Raw genomic sequence first — 16,853 nt, 5'->3', positions numbered from 1 at the left:
ACAGAAAGCCATATAATAGATTAAACAGAGCACAAATTGTGCTTCTGGACAAAAGAGTCAGCATCTCCCTATGAGTCAAAAATGTAGTCTTTTTCTCCTAATGTTAGTTGAAGGAGAGCTGGGTAAATCATCCCGAACTTGACTCCACTCTTGTACAGGGCAGATTTCACTCTATTAAAGGCATCTATTTTCTTAGTGAGGTCTGCACTCAAGTCCCGATACAGCTTAATAGAGTGACCTTCCCACATAAAATCCTGGTGCTCCTTGCCCATCAAAGTACCAACTCGTTTAGAACTGTGAAATCTTGTGATCACTGCACAAGAAGGATCTCTACTGCGAGGCTTGGATCGAGCTGGGCCCAGTTGAATCTGTTGTCCAGGTCATTCAGTTTGGCAGTTAATGTTCTGTTATCTTCGATCACGGGAGCCAGGTTGGACTCCAAGGAGGTGAACCTGTCACTGTGGTCAAATAATGCAATTTGCATGTCCTTGATTATAGCTCCATGAGCTTCGACAGTCTTGCTGGTAGTTTCGAGAACTAAATGAATGGAGGCCAAGGCCGCCTCAATTGATCCTTTAAGATCCACAGACAAGCTTTGCTGATATTTCTCGAGCTCATTCACCAAGAGTTTGGTAAGAGCAGCGGCCGTTAGTGGAGTGGTTGGAGAAGAAGCTGCCTCCGCTATCTTACCTCCAGTTGATCCCTGAGAGGCTTCAGAGTCTGTCAACGGTATTCTTGCCAATTCTTTTCTGGCTTTTTCTCTCTTGGGCATTGCCGAGATGAGAGAACTCTACCCAACCAAATTCTAGGACTTTTTCTGAGAGGTTAAAGATCTGTGGCATTGAAAAAAGGGAGAAAGGGTCAGGTTTCCAGCAGGAGCCACCTTGTGCGCCTCTTCCCCTCACATCGTGCCACTGGACGTCCCCGTGCATGCTTATTCCTTTCTAAAAAAAATTTAGAGTATCCAATTCATTTTTTCCACTTAAGGGGCAATTTAGCGTGGCCAATCCATCTATCCTGCACATCTTTTGGGCAGGGATTTGCTAACGCCATGTCCAAGGTATTAAATATGAGGGTGGCAATGGGTCCAGAGGTAGCGATTATCGGGGTTTTGCAGGATTCAGGAATCCAGGAGAAAGATCCAGGCAGATTTTCTGGCCTTTGCTTCCCTGGTAGCCCGGAGGCGGATATTACTAGTATGGGGGGGACTCGACGCCCCCAAATTCGGAGAGAAATACCTCAATAAAATGTTTATTAAAAAAAAAAATTCACTTCCCTCCGATATTGTCCCTGACACCTTCAAAACTATTGTTAGTAAAGGCCCTCTTTAAAAAGTCCACCCTGACCTCCTCCATTTTCTCAATTCCAAATTCTCCATCCTATTACAAATGTTTCCTATCGAAAATCGTAACCATGTTATTTGCGTCAGCATCACATCCTGCTCTCCAATCCTGATCAGAGCAATATATTCTGGCAGCGTGTTACCTACATATTAATAAAATGTTATTTTCCATCTACTGAATCTGCAGATAATCATGAATGTTTAACAGATTTATACTTCAGTGAGGAAAAAAATCCAATCTCCAAATTAAGGCAAAATGGTTGAATACACATTATTCCTGTGCATATCGGACACCAGTTTTTTTTAACGCTGAAACGTGCATGATGCAAGAGGAGTGTAACAATATGTGACTGGTATTGTTGAAGTTAGGCAGAATGCCCCATGTGTGCCTGGGTTAGAATTTGCCTCGGAGCCTGGACATTTTCCAACTGGTTGTCATTCCAAGTACACTGAACACAGATGAAGACCACGATGAGATTTTTGTTTTCTCTACACAATCGCACTACTCAGTTTTGAGTTTCTCCGCACCGCTGTGCGCCGGCGCGAGCTCACTGACAGTCACGTGCTGGCTTCTGCAGTGGAACGTCACGACGTCACGACGAACAGCTGGAAGGAATGTTGATACAATGGCCGCGGCGTTCTACAGGCTGATGTCTCGGTGTAGCCGCTTGTCCAGGTAATCAACATCAGATTGTCAATTCATTCCATTTGGTTACATGTCGCCCACCTGTCTGGACAGAGTTGGTGCGGAGAGTCTGTGCTGTACTCTTTTGGACATGTAACACTCCAAGAATGTGATATTGTCGGCCCTACCGCCCCACTGCCGGGTTTAACTTCTTTATTTTGTCTTTCAAAAGGACCTTCTCCGTGGCTCTGTACCACAGCCGGAGCCCCTGTAGAAGGTGGCAGAGAGTGGCGCTGGGACTGGGCGCAACGCTGGCAGCTGTTCCCATTTCACAGGTACAATTTATCTAGTTGTTAAATTGTGCGTTGAGAAAGAGAGAGCCAGAGAGTAGTTATTGCATGAAGTTCAGACCCGTAAATGCTGATGACTCATTTGGAATTTGAATATTTGAGAGAGGCAATAGTAGCATGTTATCTGATTTATCAATTGTCGTTTTGGGGGAAAAGTTAAAACCTCTCTGCACATTTTGGGCCTGATCTGTGTAAACTAACAATTGATACAGTTCCATAACGCTAGTGGCTTATTTAGTCACTGAGGATTTTGCTGTGATATGAGCTGATATAATTTTGAAAATAAGTATTCAATGCCTGCATTCTTCACGTACTTTAGTTCATTCTAAGGATGCAGTATTACCAGTGAATTTTTTGCAGGGTTGCAAAGTTATCAAAATGGCAGGCAGGAATTATGTTCTTCATTAGCTGTTAACTTTTGGGATGTCCTGAAGTTGTGAAAGATGCTGTATAGCGGAGGGTAGGTTTTTTGCTTTAATGTCTTGGGTGAATGAAGCATTGAACAGATAAAAACTCAAGACCATGTTGGGAAGAGTAAAATCTGGTAAATTCCTCTCTGACCATCTGAGATGATCATAACTAGTCCAGGAAACCACATTGATCGCTCTGTTACCTTCAGCGAATTCATGAGCTCAGCTCTATCTGGGAATTGGTGCTTTTCACTTTTTTAGGTGCTCACTGAGCAAACTGCGACATCTTCTATTGTTTTACAATCCTTTGGGAGAAGTACAACCACTGAACATTTAATTTAGCCCTAAATCTGCATAATTTAAAAGTATAAATAACCCTTCAGCTGGAACACAATCCAGCCTTTTGACTATCTTTACAAATCTGTCATATCACTCTGAAATCATCTGGCTTTTTAACCCTGTCTAAGGTTGTTTAAGCAGTGTATCATTCTTGTGACCCTCTTCTGCATCTTTTTAGAAGCTCCTGCACCCCAGAGTGACAGTGGACCAAAACTCAACTTGATATTCTAAACTTGATCAAACTTAGTTCTTGTACAAAGACAAACTGTTGTGCTTTGTTTTATATTGAATATTACAACCTAAAACCCTGTTTGCTTTGGTAACAACTTGTCTATATTGGTCAAGGACATTTTGGATAATTATGTTGAGATAGGGGAGCTAATATTTGCTGAATCCTTCACTTATCTACTCAGCTTTTATTTCGTATCCTTTTCAGACTGAAGGATGCAGGCCTGACATACAGCCAGCATCGTGGTTCTGCTGCTGAGGAATATGTGGGCAGAGTTGGCAGGTCTTCCCCAATCTTTCCACTTCAGGGTCTGCCAGTGCATGCACTCCTTCATGGGTGGCCATTTGCTCTTCATACTCCCTCTTCTCTTTGTCACAGGAGGAGAGAGCATGCTCAAAGTGAGTGGAGAAATAATGGTGTTTGGGAGCAGTGGAAAAAGGCAATTTAAAATTAGTTAACTTCGGATTAACGTCTTTATAATTATTAAGGCATCTTTGTTATTAGGCAACAGCCATGATTTATTTATCCTGCCGGGCAGGATTATCCAAAATGGTTTGTGGCCACATTTGCTCTCCTCTCCCAAGTTTGGGATATTTCTCTTTGGAGATCAGGAAATGAAATCTCTTTAGTGCTTATTTCTTATTCTCTGGGTTGCCTTGTTTCAATTTTGTGGGTATGGAGGGTTGTATTATGCTGCTGCCACATTGCTGATTAAAATCTAAATCTTTGGCTCGAGATGCAAAGAGTACATGGAGTGACCCCTGGCCAAGCACCAGAATGGGACTCCCTGCTATTTAGAAGTCTAATTGTAGTTTGGACCTGTATCATAATTTGCCGTGCTGCTCTTTAGAAGGTAAGTTTAATGCACTGTTACAGTGTCTCCATGGGTTGTGAGCATCGCTGGAAAGGCCGGCATTTGTTGCTCACCCACAATTGCCCTCGAGAAGGTCATGAGCTGCTTTTTGAACTGCTGCAGACCCTCTGTTGTAGACACTCACCCACGGTGCGTTTGTGTAGAAAGTTCCAGTGACAGCGATATAGTCCCGAGTCAGGGCAGTGAGTGGTGTGTAGGGGAACTTGTGCATCTTCTGCCCTTGACCTTCTAGCTGGTTGAGCTTACAGGTTTGGAAGGTGTTGTCGAAGTTTCTGCCGTGCATCTTTTATATGGTACACTGCTGCCACTGCATCGGTGGTGGAGGGAGTGGATATTTAAGGTGGTGGATAAAGCAAGTTGTTCCTGGTTAGTGTCAAGCTTCTTGAGTGTTGTTGGAGCCGGACTCATCCAGGCAAGGGGAGAGTATTCTGTAGTGCTCCTGACTTGTGCCTTGTAGAATGTGCCAGGCTTTGGGGATTCAGGCGAGTTGCTCACTGGAGGTTCAGTTTCTGGTCAATAGTAACCCCCAGGATGTTGTTGATAGGTGATTCAACAATGAAATGAAAATCGCTTATTGTCACTAGTAGGCTTCAATGAAGTTACTGTGAAAAGTCCCTAGTCGCCACATTCCGGCGCCTGTTCGGGGAAGTTGGTACGGGAATCGAACCGTGCTGCTGGCCTGCCTTGGTCTGCTTTAAAAGCCAATGATTTAGCCCAGTGTGCTAAACCAGCCCCTATGGTAACAATGGTAATACCATTGAATGAATGTTGGTTAGACCCTCTCTTTTTGGAGATGGTCGTTGCCTGGCACTTGTGTGGTGCGAGTGTTACTTGCCATTTCCCAGCCCAAGCCTGAATGTTGTCCAGGTCTTGTTGCATGTGGGCATGGACTGCTTCTGATGATGTCTCATTGTAGCTTTAAGTTATTGTTGGATGACAGAGGGAGGCTCATTCTGAACAATGCAGTGAATTTGCAAAAGATGAACCCAGCATTCTTGGACATTTTCTTGTCCCGGGGCTTATAATGTGACCTAGTGTGTTTCAGGGCATCAGTTCACAATATAACACATAGAAAACTGCTGCACAGAATGGAAAGATCCCTTCCTTTTTTTTTTTTGACACCCTGATTTATAAAGGGCAAGATCTAATCACTGCATCCATTGTTTATACATAGTAGCTTTCTCTCCTTGCTCAGCTTGCTACCACATATGTTTGAGAGAGAAGGAGCATCTTCTCATTAGCCATCCACAATAAGATAGCCTGCAGAACCGGCTTTACTGCAGATGTTCCTTCCATTTCCTCCCCTCACACCTGTTTGCAGTCTTGAACCTGTGCTGTTGAAACAAAGCAGTTCGGCTAGAAGAAGTTTGCTGATGGACTCACGCTACGCAAGTATCTACTGGACCAGCACAGCTGCGTTGTTTTAACATCTATGTAGATAGTTTGCCATATGCTTTTCCATCATGTTTTCTTGTGCCTAGTTACACTATTTTGAAGCTGGATGAAGAGAAACATTGTGCGATAACTTTGTGATTTATTTTCCCCCTTTCCATCTCCCCACAGCTTGTAGAATTTGTTTTTGTTTCATAAAACTACAGATCCCCTTTTACATGGATGCAATGTGATCTCTGAACAACAGAGGGTTTGTACATAACCAGGTGCTCCTTGGGCAGAATGTGCTGCTATACTTGAGCATATCCATTGGATAATGTCAGTATGTTGTTGATGAGCAATATTTCATTGTGACCACTTTAAGGGGTATATGTCATGCTAACCAACTTTGGGAAACTCTCTCCTACTTAAATTCAATTTTGCTGTCAGGACTATTTAGTTATTTGACTATTAAAGATGCACCTTTACATCTTGAAATATCTTTGAGAGCTGCAGTATATATAGTTCATCCACTTTGGATGTAGCAACACCAATTTAATGACAGGATGCATATACATTGGATTACCAGCACTTTTTGTAGCTATTGAGTGTTATCCTTTTGTTATAGTTGAATGTTAATAAATGCATAATTGCTTTCCTTTAAATAGATTTATAAAAGGTCCACTGACCCTTTGTTTTCTACCTTGCCCCTATTTTTAGTCACTGTTTGGATTGGTATCTCCAATGTCTTTCCAAGGTGTTATCGCTTTTCAAGTTGTTTTGTTGTTTTCTCCACAATCTCATTGATCTCTCATAGCATCTAACAATTCCCTGTAAAATGATTTGCAAATTCTTAAACCCGCTGGCCCAGATTTTATGGTCAGCGGGGAAGCAATGGCATGTGTCCTTCCAGTGCTGATAGGAAGCCCTGGACTTTTGAGCTCTAATTGGGTGTCAAGTCCAGCACAGCGCCCTCCACAGGGCACCTGTGCTGTCTGTGAGCTGGACAAGAAAGAGCAAGGTTTTTCACTCAAGATCGTTGAATCCTCACTAGTAACGGCACCGCTGCCGTTCTCGCCGGTGCGATACACCACAAGCCCGGTGATGATGGCGGCAGGAAGGAGGAGGGGGCCTCAGTTTGGACCCCGATACGGAATAACCAAAGATTTGCTCCGGGTAGGATAAATGGGGGGTTTCAAGGCTGGTATAGGGCAGGCATTAGAAGGATGGGGGACCTGTTTATAGTTGGGATTTTCCCTAACGTGCTGGTGCTGGAGGAGAAGTTTGGCCTGCCCCTGGGGAATGCTTTCAGATCCCTCCAGGTTCAGGACTTTCTCAAGAAACAGGTGGGAACATTTCTGCTGTTACCCCCTCAAAGGATACAGGACAGGGTTCATCAGGTGGGGGGGACTTGTTGATATAATGTGTTTTTTCATTTTGTATAATGATAGCAGCCACCTTGTTTTGTTAAATATTTTTCTTTTACTGTTCGTTTTTTTTTTTTGTTATGTAAAAGTCCTGGTTGAAAAAAGCTTTAATAAAAATAATTTTTTAAAAAAGATTGTTGAATCCTCATTGAGCCAGGCAGAATCTAAACCAACAAGTATAAATTAGATTTAAATTATGTACAGAAAGCTAACTAAAGATTGAAAATGAAATATGGGAATAAGAGTGAAAGATAAGATACATAGAGAAAAAGTTTAAAAAAAAAAGTTTTTAAAAGCTTGAATACAAACTTCTGATTGAATGAGAGTCCACGTTTATAACATTTATATTTTCAGGCCCAGAGAGGTTGTTTTGCACTAATAATCATTTATCGCACCTTTTTGAAATAAAACACAACGCTCCATGCACCTTAACCTTAGCTGTCATTTTGGTGGGTAAAGGACCCAAATTTCATGCTGCTGTGTGTCTTTCCAAGCCATGTCGATTGGCGATATTCTGTAATAGTGCAGTTTGTGAAGGGGCAGGGTAACACACACTGCAGCTCCCAGATTTACACCTTTAATTGCACCTGTGCAGACTATAGAATATACTCCACGATGAGGTGAGTGCTGATGGCCTCAATTTTATCATCAGTGTAAAATCTAGGCCATTTGTTAATGGGACATCTCTTTTCCTCTCTCTTTTCTTGCATAAATTAAGTTTTCAGTTCAGGTGAAATGTTGGCACAGGAAACAGTAACTTATTGTCCCCGACCACTTAACAATACCTAACATCTGCATTTATTTTCTACAACAGTCTGAATCAACGGCTCTCACTCATGAAGATTTAATCAAACGGGCTGTCTCCTTGGTGACTGATGGTGCCAATACCTTTTTGTCACAAACAACACTGGCACTAATTGATGCTTTAACCGAATATACTAAGGTATGCTGAAGGAAAATTGCTTTTTCTTTTTCAATTTGGAAAGAATCCTGAAGTTACAATTTTATTTGTTTATTTTTCCTGTTGGAGTTTGCATCACCAGATTGTTTCCTTCAGCTGCTGCACTTTCCAGTCAGTTGAGCTTTCATTTGCTACTCTAATCCTCTGATAGGTAACTGACACAGCTTGCTAGAAACTTTTTATTTCTGCAGTTAGGCTTTGGGCTAAAGCAAGGTGCTGTGCCTGAGCATCTTACATTCCTAGTGGTGATAAGCAAACCAACCTCCCCCAATCGTGTCAACATATGTAGAATCATAGAGTAGTGTTGTTAGGAAAGAGTTAATGTTCCCTAGTACTTAAGTTAGAATTTGCATTTTAATATTTACCAGATTGCACTTATTGTTTAATAGATTGCACCAATATATAAAGGGGATACAGGAAACACTGTTTGTTGTTGGAGAAATGATTACTGAACTTGCAGACTTGCTTCTTTGTTATTACAGAGTTGCCATCGGAGCTTAACAAGTGTAACACAAAAGAGGCGGTTTGGTCCATTGATTTTGCAACATAGTTGAAAAGCAGATCCTGTTTATCGGTAGCACATTGTTTAAAAAAAAATCCTTCTATTTTCTTTATGGAAAGCTACCGCTCTCAGAGATTGCAATGTTATCAATATGTAACTTTTTATATAAATTAGTTGAAATCTCATGATTTCCCCTAACCCAACTAGATAGCTGTCATTAAAGTGCTAGAGAAAGGAAACAGAAATTGTATTTTTCTTTTCTAAAATAAATAAATGTCTTGAAATATATATGTTGATATGCTCTAGGCTGTCCACATCCTGATCTCACTTCAGCGGAGGTATGCTGGTCTAGTCGGCCATATAAGTGAAAAAGAGGAAGAAGCTATTTGGCAAGTCATTATTGAGGCTCGCGTAAAGGTATTGTTACACCTCAACTTCGGTCAACTCTCATTACGAACAAAACACTCAAATTATTATACAACAATCTCCTTATTGTAACTTACCAAGTTACCACATACGTATCAAACAGCCACTATAAAAAGTATCAAAAGCTCTATTACACGCCATATCAGAACTCTGTTCTCAAAAGGCATCAAAATTCACTGCCTAAATACCAGCCGTTAAGAGGTGAAGGGATGGATGGCATGGTGGCGCAATGGTCAGCACTTCTGCCTCACTTGGCTGAGGACCTGGGTTCGACCTGGGCCCAGGGTCACTGTCCGTGTGGAGTGTGCACATTCTCCCCGTGTTTGCGTGGGCCTCACCCCCACAACCCAAAGATGTGCAGGGTAGGTGAATTGGCCATGCTAAATTGGCCCATAATTGGAAAGAAATAATTGGGTACTTTAAATTTATTTTTAAAAAGAGGTGAAGTGATCAGTTTCCCTCATAGTGGATTCTGATGTCCTCTTTGGGTTCTGGTCCCAGGGCTCTGCTTCATTCAATGGTTATTTTTACAGGCTATCACTCCAGAAGTTCCTTTGTGTCTCCTTTTTATGCAGATCTTGCACATGCTTCCAGCCACGTATTCACAGTGAGCCACTAATCAATCACTGTCCTTTAGTCACGAATGCTCGGGAATCATGACTCTCTCTGGTGTATTTCTTTTTTTATATAATAATGTTTATTGTCACAAGTAGGCTTACATTAATACTGCGATGAAGTTACTGAAGCCCCTAGTCGCCACATTCCGGCACCTGTTTGGGTACACAGAGGGACAATTCAGAATGTCCAAATTACCTAACAGCACGTCTTTCGGGACCAGTGTTAGGAAACCGGAGGAAACCCACGCAGACACGGGGAGAACGTGCATACTCCGCACAGACAGTGACCCAGCTGGGAATTGAACCTGGGACCCTGGCGCTGTGAAGCCACAGTGCTAACCACTGTGCTACCTTGTTGCTTTCAGGGATCTGTGTTCAATCACTTGTCTGTTGAAGACATATCAACAGACACTGTCCAATCGGTTCCTGTGCTCACTCCCGACCTGCACAACCTGTTCACTGCAGACTCCCACAGCCTTGGGGGAATCCTCAGCCTGATCCAGAGTGAGCTCTTTGACCATCAGGCTTTGCTGGTGTCTTCACTTTCCGAACACCCATCAGGCTGCAGTACATTTCAATGCTTTCTGCCAAATGATATGTACTTTCAAGCTACAATGGGCAGAGAACATTTTCCTATTTTAGATTTCCAACATCAGTGACCAAACGATCCAATTGTTTGTAATCCATGCAAAGTAGTACCCCACCCCCATTACACCACAGCACTGTCCTTCATCTCTAACATCTGAGCCGCATTCTCTATTTTGCCAGTCACTCTGTTTCACACATCAAGTTTGCCAATCTGGTTTCAAATTGAAGGTATTTTTGTTTGGAGACAACATGTGCAAAAGGCATTTAGGGAGTGGCTGCCAGAAAAGAGAGGCCTTCTATCCTATTCGGCAAAGTTAGATTTAAATCCAGGTTCCAGAGGTCCAAAGATGGTGTGTTAACCCTCCGCACAGCCTACCTGTAAATAGGTAATACTCAGAAACCACACCAATTCAGAAGGTTGGGAACATATTGTAAAATGAGAACACCAATGAAGTTGCAATTAAATACTGTTTATTATAAACCAACTTTTTCCAGGGCCAATTTTCAGAAGTTACAGGAATATTACGGATGAAGAAGCCATTCTGTCTGACCCTCCAAAATGTCCCTAAAGTATCTCCAACGCAACATCGAATTGGTTCTTAAATGATTCTAGGGTTTTCATCTCCACTACTGTCTGGGGAAGTCCACATTATGTGTATCGTCACTCCTGGGTGAAATAAAGCTTCCATATATTGATCCTAAATTCAATAATTTGAACCTCTGATACCTTATCATATTCAATATAATTTTAAATAATTTATTAAAATTATTTATAACTGAAAGTATCTTAAAAACAAATTAATTTTCCCCATGGGGGATTCATAAAGGGATGTGTATATTGTTAGCAAAAAAAAACTTGAAAACTTTCTATTTATTTCCAGGTAAGTGATTTATAACTTTTGATATCTTTTGAAATTAATTACAGATGAACATGCATCGAGAAAAATATCTAAGTTTTGAGGCCAGGTGGATGGCTGCAGTCAGCCTCTCTGAAAAGGCGGCTGAGGCTGCATATCAAGCAGGTATTGTGCACATTGAAGCTCTGAAAGAGATTGTTTGACCATAAGACAAAGGAGCAGAATTAGGCCACTCGGCCCATCGAGTCTTCTCCGCCATTCAATCATGGCTGATCTTTTTCTCATCCCCATTCTCCTGCCTTCTCCCCATAACCCCTGATCCCCTTATTGATCAAAATCCTATCTATCTCTGTGTTAAAGACACTCAGTGACACTTTGGTTGCAGTAATTTTCAAGTGAAGATACTTGAGAAAGACATGAGTGAAACTCTTCGACTGGAAGCATTGCTTGTACTCTATACACGTGTTTGGAGCGTTTCACGAAAAATATCTTCTCGGATCGAAGACTGAGGCATTCATTGAACGTCTGATTAAACGTGAATACAATCACTATTAAAAGTTTTTAGCGAATTTGACTCCTGGAAGCCAAAGACTAGGTTAAATATACAATGGAAATACTTGGATAGAATAATTTAAAATATCTATTGTATATACACACACGCGCACACTATTTGCAAACCATTGCGCTGAAGAATTTAAGTTTTTGAAACTTATTACCCAGATAGTTTGCTCATTGCTAACCCTCAATCAGCATAAAGCTGTGGAAGGACCGAGCAAGAACAACAACAAAAGTGGACATTTAAGAGATTTTAGAAAAGACATTTTGGAAGTTCACCAGCATGCTTGGCTCTCGAAGCAGCCCAACGTTGACCTTTTTTCTGAGCTGTTTCTTCATCTTCCACTGGTTCTGGTGGAGTTTGATGAACAAGTGGAGCGGATGAGCCGGTGGTCTGTCCAGCAGTCATCTGCACTGGTCATTGCTTTGATGATGAGGGCATCCTTTTGGTCTCGGGATCAGGCGATGACGAAGTTGATCATGTGCCAGTGATTTTATCGTGGATGTCTCAAGGAAGTCTTGAACTTGGATAATCAAGAAGACTCCAGTCCTTTACCAACCCATCCCAGTGCAAGATCTAATCTCTCACTCCAAGATAAATGGAAAAACCCTACCAAACCTGGAACATTTCCCAAACCTGGGGAGCCACCTCTCATCTAAGGCTAACATCGATGCGGAGATCCAACATTGTATTCAATCCATGAGTGTCTCCTTCGGGTGCCTAAGGTCGAGAGTCTTTGATGACCGCAGCATCCGTGCTGATACCAAGATCCTTGCGGACAAGGTGGTCGTCCTCCCAACTATTCTTTATGGCTCAGAAACTTGGACTACATACAGACATCACCTCAAGGCCCTGGAGAGGTACTATCAATGCTGTCTGAGATTCTCTGCATCAGCAGGGAAGACAGGCGTACTAACATCAGTATCCTTGATGGAACCTTGAGCACTAGCATTGAGGCCATGATCATTCAATACCAACTCTGCTGGGCTAGCCATGTGCTTAGGATGTCAAGAGTCCTGACTGCCAAAGCAAATCTTGACCAGATCAAGGAAGGCTCCAGTACAAGGGGGAGACAAAGGAAGAACTTCAAATATAACCTGAAAGCTGATCTCAAGATAGACATCAATGCCTGGGAGACCCTTGCTCAGAAGAGACCTACTTGAAGGATCCTCCTGTTTCAAGGAACCCAATTCTTCAAGGATCACCGGCAACAAGAAGAGGCCCAGAAAGGGAGCCTGAGAAACTAACACTGGCCATCTACAGTTCAAGGACCAATCCCACCTCCTGGAATCACCTGCCAAGTGTGCAATCGAAGATGTGACTCTAAGCTCATCAGTCATGCAAGGACCCGCAAAACCCATAGAATCCCTACAGTGCAGAAGGAGGCCATTTCAGCCCATTGGATCTGCACCAACCCTCCAAAAGAGCACCCCGCCCTATACCCGCAAGCCCATCTACCTGTACATCTCTGGACTATAGGAAGAAACCGGAGTACCCAGAGGAAACCGAATCAGACACTGGGAGAATGTGCAAGCTCCACACAGACAGTCACCCAAGGCCAGAATTGAACCCGGGTCCCTGGTGGTGTGAGGCAGCAGTGCTAACCACCGTGCCACCCCTAATAGAGAATGGTTTTAATCCATTGATCTCTGGGTTATGGGCCCAGCATACATCTGCTGTGCCACTCTGCTACCCACGACCAGTAACAGAGTTTCTTCGATGGACAATCATACTCGTCAACGAGTGATCATCGAAGAAGGAGAATAAGATGTACACACACGCACACTATTTTCAAACCATTGCAATATAGAGTTGTTTTTGAAACATACTACCCAGTTAGTTTGTTCATAACTCTCAGCAGAAAGATGTAGATGGACAGAGCAAGAACAACAACTTGCATTTATACAGCACTTTTGATATAGTAAAACATCCCAAGGTGCATCATGGGAACAGTATCAACCAAAAATCTGACACCGAGCCACATAACAAATGTCACAGGTGAAAAACTTGGTCAAAGAAGTTAAATAACCTCTTAAAGGAGGTAGAGAATATGAAAGGTTCAGGCAGAGGAGTTCAGAACTTGGGACCCTAAACTGCGTAAGACATGGTTGTATTTGATGGGGAAATTTGGGATGTGAAGAGGCTAGAACTGGAGGAGCACAGATTCTTGGAGGGTTCGAGGACTGGAATAGGTCAGAGGTGGGGAGAAGCGGAATCATTTTTTGAATTTGAGGCATTGCTGGACTAGGAGTTAGAGTAGGGCAACGAGCTCGGGGATCAGGAGAAAGAGCTAAATCTACTTATGGAGTGGGAGTGCAGGCTAATATTCTCTATAGTCTACTTGTTTGTTTTCCTTTAGTTTTCTAATTGGTGAGTTTTTTTCTTCTCTCTGGGGAGCAGTGTGGTCTCGCGCCGTAGAGTTTCATCACCGTCAAGCGCTGAGTATGTCTTTCTGGGATTGTGATTTTGCTCTCGTTGGTAACCTGGAGCTGCCAACACCTCTTCATTTGGTGGTCATGAATGTGGTGATTTTCAGATTTGAAAGTGCCCCAAAATAATTAGTGCCGATTTATAATTTGCCAAGACGATGCATCAGAAGGACACCCTTGCTGGACCAGTGTGAATTCTTTTCCGTTTGTGACACCAATGGTTCTTGTGAGGTGGGAGATTAGTTAGTTAGTTATTTATTGATTAATTGATTGAAAAATATGGGGAAAATTCAAGCTGTGAACTCCAAGCTATGTAGGGTTTTGAGTTGAACATAAATATTTCCAATTCTTGTGGTGTCTTGAGATGTCCAATAATGTTGAATTCTGGCTGTGGTGCTGTGAACCCAGAACAATTGGAGTGGAGTATGTACATCCTTGTTTTCTGTAGGACCCTTGCAATTGTCAGAGAACGTTCAAATTCGGTGCTTGCTGCCTCAAGAGGGGAAAGGACATTTGATCAGATTTTGCTTCCTCCTCTTCCTTCTGTTTCCCATCTCCCACTGTTGGTTCGAATGCCGTAGGAATAGGATTAAATTATTTAGCCACCTTCCTCTCCCCAGCTCCCCCAAAACTGTTTTGCCATTCAGGTTGACCATGGCTGATCTGTATTTCAATTCCGTTGTCTCCTATGTTGGCCTTGCCCAATATTGATCTGTCTTACGTTTCAATTGACCCAGCATCCACGGTCCTTCGATGTAGGGGCTCTAATTTTAAAGTGTTTTTTTTCCCCACAGGTGCAGATTCCGCCTCGGTCACTGCGCACACGCACATTCAGATGGCACAGAGTCAGGTGGAGGAGATTAAACAACTGGCCCTCAAAGCCGAGGCTAAATTGGCTCAAGTACAGGTAGAAGAAATTGTTGTGAAAAGAATAGAAGAGGCTGCAGTGAAAGCCAGGAAAGAGGCTGGGAACCTGCCAGCAAAAGAAGAAGTGCCCGAACAGTATCTACGGGAAGACTAATCTGTAGAAATAAACCAGTCGCTGCACTTGAGAATCGGGGATTTCTCGCAGTTTCGGCTGATGTGAAGGGTTTTGCAAATGTTTGTAAGATATAACAATTTTGTAATAAACAGTTCTTTTCATTGAGAATTTAGAATCTCTACAGAATTAATTAATTCTATGATACCAAGCCACATAAAATATTCTCTAAATAGAATTGTGCTTTGCCTAAAATCGGATATGTTTACATGATGTTAATTGTGTCGATGTGCTGTGTGTGTAATCCACGGTGGAAACATGTTTCATTCTCCAACACTGGAAAGAATCCTTCATTCCTTTGGTAACGTTCAAACAATTCTGAAGTTGGCTTTATTATTCAGTTAAACTGAAGGCTAATGACCTGGGACAATGAGGGGCTCCATGCTTGGGGGACGGTGGGGTGGGAGATCTGCTTCTGACTTTATATTTTATATTCCAGCTCCCCTTTATCTTTTATTCCTATAATTTGCCCCGCAAAACATGCAACCAAAGAAAGAGATTTGATCCATTGCCCTTTCTGCCTAATGCACCAGACTTTATTTAATTGACATTGCACCACACCAAACTGGAAGCGATTAATAAAAGCTCCTCCTTGTAAAGCCACGGGTTCCAAACCAAAAGACCATGAACTGAATGTTTAGGATATTATCCGAGCGGAACTCTCACTTTCAATTTCCCCCGATAGATGAATGTTGGGTGTGAACCCATCAGCAAACGTAGCAAATGTTCACAGAATATTTGATCCGCTTTGTATTATCTTTACAACCATGGGTAGAAAGATATCCATCCATCTGTTTGTTTATCGGTCCATATCTCTGGGAGGAGAGGGCGGGGGTGACCTATTGCTCCTTCCCCCATATTGTGTTCGGTATGATAGAACAGGAACAGGCCCTTCAAGCCTAGACCAGTTATGACATCACCCTTGGCCAAAACCCTCCGTATCCCTCTCTACCCATCCTATCCATGTATTTGGCGAGATGCCTTTTGAACGCCGTTAATGAACCTGCTTCCACAACCTCCCCTGGCAACACGTTCCAGGCACTCGCCACCCTGTGTAAAAATCCTGACTCACACATTGAGGCACGATCATTTTGACTGGAGACGAAGTTGAATCCAAACTGAGGCTTTATTAGTATCAGATGTGTGGCCTCCCACAGCAGCTGATGAAATGGCTGCGAGCTGGAGGCCACGCATATTTATAACCCGGCTCCTGGGCAGAGCTAGCATGCAGGGGCCCAGGTGAACCTGTAGTGCAGGTTCTACCGTACAACCCCTAATATCAGAACACAGTGGTTTACCACATTCACCCCCTGTTAAAATTGAGTCCGGTGGGGGTGGTGGATAACTACATACAATTAGCAATCTTTAATATTTTGAAAGCAGTAAAAAATAAGTCTCTGGTCATCCGGCGGGCGTGTCAGAGGTTCAGCCGGTCCGGCACCTTGATCGTCCTCTGGGATCGACGAAGTGGAGCCGGAGATGTTGGTGCTGTCGTGGTCGAAGTTGACTCCGGGAGCATGCCGAAATCCTCTTCATCAACGGGGGTGGGCAGAGGGAGGACGGATGGTCTCGGGGGGGGTGATGGGGGCGGCGGGGGGGGGGGGAGGGGAGGGTGGCGACGGGGGTGGTGTGGGGGTGGAACCTGCTGGTGCCAGGTCCCTGAGGGAGATGGTATCCTGGCGACTGTCGGGGAACGCCACGTAGGCGTACTGTGAATTTGTGGAGCAGGTGCACCCTTTCCACCAATGGATCCGCCTTGTGTAGCCACACATGTTTATGGAGAAGCACGGTTCCCGGAGCTGTGAGCCAAGTTGGGAGCGATACCCCGGATGTGGACTTCCTGGGGAAGGCAAAAAGACGTTCATGCGGTGTACTGTTAGTAGCAGTGCAGAGTAATGAGCGAATAGAATG

At 43.2% G+C, this 16,853-nt stretch overlaps 1 protein-coding gene across 1 annotated transcript; it reads left to right on the top strand.

Annotated features, from left to right (window-relative positions):
• The first annotated feature begins 1,883 nt into the window (after window positions 1-1,883).
• On the top strand, window positions 1,884-15,053 carry LOC140408316 (diablo IAP-binding mitochondrial protein-like). The gene is made up of 6 exons (XM_072495351.1): window positions 1,884-2,018; window positions 2,200-2,302; window positions 7,782-7,910; window positions 8,737-8,847; window positions 10,987-11,083; window positions 14,698-15,053. Exons 1-6 carry the CDS (start codon window positions 1,969-1,971, stop codon window positions 14,922-14,924), a joined length of 717 nt encoding a protein of 238 aa, XP_072351452.1. The 5' UTR covers window positions 1,884-1,968; the 3' UTR covers window positions 14,925-15,053.
• The last annotated feature ends 1,800 nt before the right edge of the window (window positions 15,054-16,853 follow it).

Source organism: Scyliorhinus torazame, chromosome 1 (genome assembly GCF_047496885.1).
Source record: "Scyliorhinus torazame isolate Kashiwa2021f chromosome 1, sScyTor2.1, whole genome shotgun sequence".
Classification (NCBI taxonomy): Eukaryota; Metazoa; Chordata; class Chondrichthyes; order Carcharhiniformes; family Scyliorhinidae; genus Scyliorhinus; species Scyliorhinus torazame.
The sequence above is the reverse complement of the archived record's forward strand: the minus strand, read 5'-3'. Positions and strand labels throughout refer to the sequence as shown.